General features: G+C 34.7%; 2 protein-coding genes across 2 annotated transcripts; both read left to right on the top strand.

Moving 5' to 3' along the window:
* Positions 1 to 2,473: 2,473 nt before the first annotated feature.
* Positions 2,474 to 2,737, top strand: LOC118601608 (keratin-associated protein 6-2-like). Its single transcript, XM_036218913.1, has one exon. The coding sequence runs from the start codon at positions 2,474 to 2,476 to the stop codon at positions 2,735 to 2,737; it is 264 nt and encodes an 87-aa protein (XP_036074806.1).
* A 3,696-nt stretch (positions 2,738 to 6,433) lies between these two features.
* Positions 6,434 to 6,742, top strand: LOC118601673 (keratin-associated protein 6-2-like). Its single transcript, XM_036219458.1, has one exon. It carries the CDS (start codon positions 6,434 to 6,436, stop codon positions 6,740 to 6,742), a length of 309 nt encoding a protein of 102 aa, XP_036075351.1.
* The last annotated feature ends 2,454 nt before the right edge of the window (positions 6,743 to 9,196 follow it).

The raw sequence follows: 9,196 nt of genomic DNA, 5'->3' as shown, positions 1-9,196 counted from the left end.
AAAATTATGCACATATTTTTAGGCTAGACTTTCCTCTTGGTGTTATTTAGGTTATATTTTCTGATGGCATTAATATTTTCTAACTGTTTATTTTGATGGTTGTACAAGATTTCCAAAATATCTATGATTTTCAAATCGATTCTATATTGTGGAATATCATTATGTCTCAGGCCACAGGGAACATCCCTCTGGGAACAAAGCTCTACTGTCATCATGTTGAATCATGTTTTTCTGCTTCATTTATACAGACGAACATCTGTGACAATTTTCCGTTGTTGATTAGCATGCTGCTCCAAGATGTGCATGTCCTTCTCCCAGAAGACAGAGAACTTTGGGAGAGAGGACAATGTAACACCTGCAGATTAACTTTTTTCTATTAGAGAATTTTGAAAATGCTGCTTAGAATAGTAAATGAAGGAAAAGTATGGGAACTGGATGTCAATAAGGGCACACGACATCTGTTCTAAGAGAAAGTAATAAGGAGGGTCTGACAAATGTCCCTCTTTAGGACATTCACTCACTTAACTTCCGGAGACTTGGCTGCACAGTGTGACTCAGGGGTAGGTAAGTCCTACTTCTGCTCTAGACACATTTGGAAAAGCTAATCTTCATGCAGAATCATGGGTGTAAAGACAGAATAGGCTGAATATTTATGAGAAATTATATATTTTTTAAAAATCTTTTTAACTTTCTTCCTCTTGTTCCAAGACTCACTTCACATTATCATTGAAGACGTCGAGTATATCATAATAACTGCTCGATAAATTGCAAATATTAGATCATTTTTATAAAAATGAGATCATTGGATTCATTATTCAACTTGCTTTTTCACTAATAATGCAATGTGATTTCTTTTTTAAAAAATAATAGCTATTTCCTTTGTTTAAACTGTGCACAGCAGAGAAACTTTTACTTTAATTGTGTCAGATTAGCTAGTACTGTACTTGCCTTCCCATCATATTAAAATGGGCAAAATATACAAAAAACTGCATTCAGAAATTGTAAAACAGGTAGCTCAAGACCATAATGTTTTCACAAAGGGAACCCAATTATATAAGCCCTAGCAGAGAGGAGAACTCAAGCAGAGCGCAATATTAATATTGTGTTCAATGAAAAAAAGATTGAATTTCAAAGAGTGGTTCTAATTTTGTTTGGAGTCATGATAGAAAAGAAACAAGAGTTAAGCAGTGGAAGAACTCCAGGTATTTCCATAGTGGTCCTCTTGAGCCTGCCTTATTTAATGCGCAGACAATCAAGTGTATGTCAAAATTCCATGAGGAAGGGCAAAGAACAACTGCACTTCTGAAAGCCATATAATCCCCAGAGATCATACAGGACTAGGATACTTTGAGTTCCACCAGCCAGAGTGAAGAGATTGAAAATTAGAGCCCAAAGAGGAAAACCTGAATAGTTGGGCAAACTAGTGCTAATGACTACATTACACCTGCAGCTGTGAAAAGATCAAGAGATACACAAGCAACCTGACTGCCTGACAAAACCAACACTATTTAAAGAAAGACAACATAAACCACATTCTAAACAACAGGGCATTGACATTGCTTGGCATGTATTTAAAAATTACTAGACAGAGAAAGAAGCAGAAAGGAGTCGTGATCAGAAAAAAAAAAAAATCAGCCAGTAAAAGCAAACCAAAAAAAAAAAAAAACCACAGAAAAAATGGAATGAGCACTCTGTGATTTTAAAAGAACTGCTATAATCTAAGCATGCTCAAGAATATAAAGACATACATGAAAATGAGAAGATAAGTGAAAGATAAGTATTTTAGATCTGCATCTCAAAAATACAATGTCTGAAATAAAAAATGTAAAATATACTATTAAAATCAAATTTAACCAAGAGAATGGGAAGAAAAGTGACTACTGAGAGAAATATTTTCCAAAGACATATCCAATGCACCAATTCAGATCTTCACCTCACCTGACTCTCGCCCCAGACACCACTGCAGTGGCCATTCTACCTGGACTCCATCCACTTTCTTACAGATAAAACCTGAGGATACCTCACATTATGATCCTGCTGTTTGCCTCTGACCTCCAGCCTGATACTTTCCTGTAAATATTGAGACGTGAGATGCTGGAGCATCTCTTAGTGCCCACATACAGGAACCTTGGAGTGCATGAGGATTAATACTCTCTGGAGTAAAAAATCTAAAATGTGTTTTATTACATTCCACAGACATACTTGTTCAATGTGTAGGTTACATCTGTTTTCTTATAATTACCTTGATTAGCTAGGGCCAAATCTTAAGACATAATTGCCTGAAAAAAAAAATGGGTCCTTATAGCGTCTTAAAAAATGAAAATTGCTGTGGTAGTGAGGCCACAGAGTTTGTGTTGTGCGCTCCACCTATTTCTGGTAGTATATAAAGGTCTCACGGCAGAGATGACATTCAGACTTCAGAAACCTCCACCTGATCCTCTGTTGAACTACTGACCCCTCACTTCTGGACACTATGTGTTGCAACTACTATAGAAACCCATGTAGTGGCTGTGGCTATGGCTGTGGATATGGCTCTGGTTATGGCTGTGGCTATGGCTGTGGATACGGCTCTGGCTATGGCTGTGGCTATGGCTGTGGATACGGCTCTGGCTATGGCTGTGGCTATGGCTGTGGATACGGCTCTGGCTATGGCTGTGGCTATGGCTGTGGATATGGCTCTGCCTGCTATGGATGCCGGCCATTTTTCTATAGAAGATATTATTCTTCTTGCTGCTAGAATGTAACTGCAGTGCACCTTTTCCTCTAACATGATCATTCCAAGGCTGTTTCTGTTTCAATTATAATTATATCAGATCCCACAGAATAGAGAGTAGTCAGAGCCTGTAGAACATTGTCTTCCTGGAAGTCCCTGTCATTATTGAAGGGTCCTGAGTTACTCCAAGATATTCTTAGAGGGCAGAAGACCTCATTTTGTCCATATCCAAATGTTAACCTACTACCTTCTTATTTTGTTTCTATATTGTGATTTCTAAATAAACATGTTTCATTGATCCTAATGAGTTTGTGTATCTTTTGTGTCAGACATGCTACTGCCTCATATTTTGTCCATTTCTGTGACCGCCTCAGTGATTGGCAGGGCTAATGCTCAGCTGTTCATTCTGATTGTGTCTGTCTCTCTTCCATTCTGATTGGTCAGTACCTGAGACATACTGAATGCTACGAATCTTGAATTGCATCTCTGTAAAAATGGCTTCTTCTTAGTCGAATGTTGTGTTCTTAATTCATTTTACTCAAGGGTTTATTCTCAAGCCTTTGTGTTTCATGAGCCTGGTTTTATCCATTTCTTTTTTTCCATAGTAATTAACACTTATGCACTCATTAACACATGCTTGCACACATATACACACAGACAAATACCACAGAAAAAATATTTTTAAGGTAAATGCTAATGTTAGAAGAAGAGAGAAGATGCAATAGTTAGGCATATAAATGACCTGGAGACAGGCTAATGAGCCTAGATTGAGGTGGTGTCATAGATAATTAAAAGTAATAGATGAGCATCAAGGAATTTGTGAAGATAGAACTGTAAGATCTTAGACATCAATGGTGAAAAAGGGGGAAAAACTTAGAGAATATGATATCGAAAAAGTATAAATTTCTTATTAACACTTATAATTGTGGGGAATTCAGGGTAGTACGTACAGTTATATATCGAAAGATTGGTATTTCAAAATTAGTATGACTGGCACTGCAGATTTGCTCTGTGTCTTTCTAGAGACACCAATTAGGGTGGGATTAATGGATGATCGTGACACACAAATTTCTCAGCACAACAGCTCTTTCTAATATGTGACATCATCTGAAACAAGAATGACTTCCTCATTAGGTGCTCTATCGCTATGTGTCAAACCCAGGAAGCACCACTGAACACTAGTTATTTTAGGAAAAAATTACAAACTGATTTTACACAACCACTTCTGTTTCCACCTTACTCCGGGATACTATGGGTTAAGAATGAATTTGAGCTTTTAAGCCCAATTGTGAAAATGATGATGCTAATGCTGATAACAAGAAAATACAGAACTGGAAAATTTTATGTGGCTATATCTTGGAGGGGAAACCAGTCACTATAATATATTTGTTTTTAGAAATTTCATCTTCATAGCACTCAGGAAGACTGTCAGAATTGTAGCCAAGATTCAACCATCATTGTTAAATAAATTCATTGCTCCTAGAAACCCATGCATCTTTAAAAAAATTGCAGTCCTGTAAGAGGAAGGCAAAAAGGGGGTAGATGGAAAGATTGATCATTAGTCTTAAAGAAATAGAACCAATTTTTATGAATTAGATAAATGAGTAGTCTCATTCAACAAATACTTATTAAATTCTTAATAAAGATTTTTCATTATGTAGTATAAACAGAAAACTAAAATGGTGCATCTCTGCTTCCTAAAAGTGTGGCAAAGACTAAAAATTACACAAGCTACAAAGTTCAGAATATTGCTATAATATTATTATACACAAGGGTGTTTGGAAAATACAGGGGAAGCAATCAGAAGAGAGGCTAGGACTAAGAGTAAGTAGAAAATAAAAACAAGAACCTTTCTGAAAAAGAGACAAACTTCTAGTCTAAATATGAAGGTTGAATAAGAGTTGGTCAATCATACAAGAAGGGAAATAACTTTCTAAACAGAGGAGAAAGAGACATACATTTCATAAAATGCCCATATGCTGGAACCTTATGGTGATAACTATCATCTGTTCTGGAAGAAATGTAATTACTAGTTTGACTCATGAAATATATTTACAGGTGTAGGTGGGCAGAATTCTAAGATGATCCCCAATGGCTACAGCCATGTACAATCCCCTCATAACATGGGGGGAAAAACATTACTCTGGTGATTACATTATATTTGGGTTGGTATATAAAATTCAGAATGAATAAATTTTCATTCTAGTTTAAAAACATAACTTTTTAGTATAAAAGTATTTCATGCAATATTTGGGACATACTTGCCAATTTGGCACCTCTAGTTAAATTATACAGCAAAGAGATTTTCACGTATCCTGGCAGACATCTTGATGGCAATATTGTAAGATTCTGAGCAGAGAACCCAGTTAGGCTCAGTTTAGACTCCTGATTCACTAAACTGTGAGATTATAAATGGGTGTTGTTGTAAATTACTGTTGTTGTGGTAATTTATAACAGACTTCCTCTGCTGTTATCTAAATTATCTGATAAGAGGTGTGATTGACTTGGATGACCTGAATATCATATCTGCAAATTGACAAAAATTAAGAGACCAGTCATACAGATGAATATCAAGAACAGACCACTCTGGAGTGACAGTGAAAGGGAGAAAGGCACTATCAGCCATACTTGATGGGACGGGCTTGTGAACAAAACACTGAAACAAATGTTATCTGAGACTCAGAATGACATTGGAGATAATGAGAGATTCTAAAGAGTATAAAAACTCTATAACAGAGTAATTTTACAATCAAATGGATCATCATAGGAAATAATGAACTCCCTGTTATAGCAAGTGCTCTAGCATCCAATTATTAGAAAGGGAGACTTACGTAGCATAATAAAGAACACATACTTGATTTTTGTAATATATTAGCCGTGGGACTTTTAGTCAGTTTCATAACCTTTTTGTACCTCAACTTTCATGTTATAAGTGACCTGTCATATTATAAGTGACATTTTTACTGGGATCAAATAGATTAAATGTCTGAGGAAATTTGTGATTTACCAAACACTCAACAGTGTTATTGTAAAGATTATTTTTTTCTGTTTCTCTGATTTGAATTAAATGACCACCTAGAGCTGATAAACAATTGTGGAGGAATGTCTCTAGGGGTAAAATATATCATGAAAATAGTATATTCATGAGTATTTGGATTGATAATAGCTCTGTAACATAAAATTTTAGGAGTTTCTGTATAGTGTAACACTGGGATCTAATGTAATCTACTGCAAAATAATTAGTAATGAGTTAGCTAGTCAAAGTATTTAGTTGAGCTCATTTTAATAGTCGCATTCCAAAACACAAACTTCCTTCCCTCTGCAGAGCCCTGATACATAGAAAATATCTTTGGAATCATCCATTGATATGAGTAAATTATTGATGAAAACTTTTCTTATAGATTTGTAATTGCTCAGGAAAATGCCTGGGTAGCAAAAAACAAACATGGTTTCCCAATAAAACTAGCGATTATAATAATGGGCTTATTTACGGCAGTATTATAGCTGTGAAAATCCAAGTCCTCATTATCAGCTGACAGGAGTGACTTATACATACTAGGTATTAAATAAATATTTATTAATATTTATTACGTGAATCACAAAACTCATGACATTCCCTGGCCCTTCCTGTCAGTATATAAAGGTTCCAGGGTAGTAGGTGACATTCAAACTTCAGAAACATCCCTGTGCACCTCAGTTGAAACCTCACCTTCTGCCATCATGTGTTGCAACTACTATGGGAACTGTGGAGGCTGTGGCTATGGCTGTGGCTGTGGTTCCGGATATGGCTGTGGCTATGGGTCTGGCTATGGCTGTGGTTATGGCTGTGGCTGTGGTTCCGGATATGGCTGTGGCTATGGGTCTGGCTATGGCTGTGGCTATGGCTGTGGCTGTGGTTCCGGATATGGCTGTGGCTATGGGTCTGGCTATGGCTGTGGTTATGGCTGTGGATATGGTTCTGGCTATGGCTGCGGCTGCTGTACCTACAGACCATTTTGCTACAGAAGATGCTATTCCTCTTGCTGGTAGAACATCATCCTAGAACATGCCATGCCTCCCAAATGATATTTCAAGATTAACTTTTTTTTCTCCAAAAAATGTTCATTTTACTATCTCTATATTTAAGTAATAATTGGGTAAACCCATAAATTTACTTTGAAGAACCAATTTGTTATTGAGGAATCATAAATGCTTCCATGTTGTTACCTGAAAACAGAAGATTTGATTGTGATTACATTCAAAATGTAAATTCTTGCTTCTCCTATGCTATGATCTTGTATTGTCTGTGATACTTCATAGTTAGAGGAAATTATACTTTTTCAATAAACAAATTTCATTTATTCCTGCACGTTATTGTGTTCTGTGTCAGAATCACCACTGACTTTAGTATTTGTGGTCTCCTGGATGGCTGAGCAGCCACTGCACTAGCTGATCTTTAGTTTTATTTTTTCCTTCATTAGCTATACATCGTGCCCATTTTTTCACAAATACTACATGGCTTCATTTACTGCAAGGCTGTATTAGGTAATGTGAGTACTTCAGATTTGCTCCTTTTCAAAATTGTATTGGCTATTCTAGTTTCTTTGTTTTCAATCAAAATGTTAGAATCAGCTTGTCAATATTTACAAATATATCCCACAGAGATTTTTATCATGATTTAATTGTATCTATACATCAATTTTGGGAAATGGACATCTTAACACTATTGAGTGTTCCAATCCATGAACATATATCTGCACATATGTAGGTTTTCTCTGATTCTGTGGTGAGTCCTAATTCAAAATTTAACAAGAATAATCATCATTGCCCTAACGGAGAACATATTCTAATGGGGAGACAAACAAAAGTTTAAAAATCAATCAGACATCTAAATAACTGAATAAAAGTAATAAGTTAACAATTATAAAGTTTTTATAATGATTCATTAAATAAACAGCTTGCTATAAAATATCGTATGATCTGAAAAACTCGCACAAGAAGAAATAGATAATTTTTATAGGTCTGTATCTATGAAATAAATAGAATCAATAATAATCTTTTAAAACAGAAAGCACCAGGCACAGATGGGTTCTGTGGAAACTTCTACAAAACATTTAAAGAATAAATTATATCAATTCTCTATAATCACTTCCAGAAGATAGGATCAGAGAGAATACTTCCTAACTCATCCCGTGAGGTCAACATTACCTTAATGCTAACACTAGATAACAACATTACAAAACATAAACAAACAAACAAATAAATGAAACTACAGACCAATATCTAAATAAACATTGATACAAAATATCTCAACAAAATATTAGCAAATTGACATTAGCAAATAATTATACACCATAACCAAGTGGAACTCATTTCAATTATGCAAGGCTAGCTCAATACTCAAAAATAAATTTATGTAATCTGTTACATCAACAGCCTAAAGAAAATTCACATGATCATTTTAGTAGTTACAGAAAAAGCATTAGACAAACTCCAACACCCAATTCATGATAAAAACGTTCAGTAACCAAGAATAGAGAATGTCTTGAATTTAATAAAAACTATATTAAAGAAGAAGAAGAAGAAAAAATCCTATGACCACCATTATACGTAATATTGAGAAGTGAGAAACTTGAAGTTTTCCTAATAAGATCAGGAACAAGGAATGTATGTCCTCTTTTATCACTTCTCCTCAATAGCATTCTGGAAGACCTTGCTGATGTAATAATACAAGAAAAGGAAATAAGAGATATACTGAGAGGGAAGAAAGAAACAAAACTATCTTTTTCCACATATGGCATGATTGTCTATGTAGAAAATCCTAAAGAAATAAAAACAAAACAAAACAAAACAAAACAAAACCTCCTGGAATAAATAAGAGATTATAGCAAGAATGTAGTGTATAAGGTTAATATACAAAAGTCAATTGCTTTTCTATATATTAATAATGAAAATTGGAAATTGGAAAAAAATGCCATTTACTTGAGCAGCCCAAAAATAAAATAAAATAATTTGATATAAATCTTAAAAAAATGTTCAAGATCTATCTGAGAAAAACTATGAAAGTCTGATTCAAGAAATGAAAGAAAAACTAAATAAACAGAGAAATATTCCATGTTCATGGATAGAAAGACTCACTATTGTCAATATGTCATTTTTTCCTAAATTGATCTATAGATTCACTGCGATCTCACTCAAAATTTCAGCATATTGTTCTGTGGAATTTTCCAAACTGATTATAAAGTTTACAAAGAGGCAAAAAAGAAAAACAGAATATCTGATACAATATTGAAGAACAAAGTTGGAGAATTTACACTACCTGACTTCAAGTTTTACATTAAAGCTAGAGACATCAAGATAGTGTGGTACTGGTGAAATAATAAACAAAATATCAACAGAGCAGAATACAGAGCCCAGAAATAAACTCACATAAATATAGTCAATTGATCTTTGCAAAAGGAGCAAAGGAAATACAGCGAAGAAAAGATGATCTTTCCAACACAT

Source organism: Rousettus aegyptiacus, unplaced genomic scaffold, assembly GCF_014176215.1.
Source record: "Rousettus aegyptiacus isolate mRouAeg1 unplaced genomic scaffold, mRouAeg1.p scaffold_m13_p_4, whole genome shotgun sequence".
Lineage (NCBI taxonomy): Eukaryota > Metazoa > Chordata > Mammalia > Chiroptera > Pteropodidae > Rousettus > Rousettus aegyptiacus.
The sequence above is the reverse complement of the archived record's forward strand: the minus strand, read 5'-3'. Positions and strand labels throughout refer to the sequence as shown.

Bases quoted from the DNA above. Each gene is read 5' to 3' on its own strand.
- LOC118601608 (XM_036218913.1), top strand. From the start codon at position 2,474: ATGTGTTGCAACTACTATAGAAACCCATGTAGTGGCTGTGGCTATGGC.
- LOC118601673 (XM_036219458.1), top strand. From the start codon at position 6,434: ATGTGTTGCAACTACTATGGGAACTGTGGAGGCTGTGGCTATGGCTGT.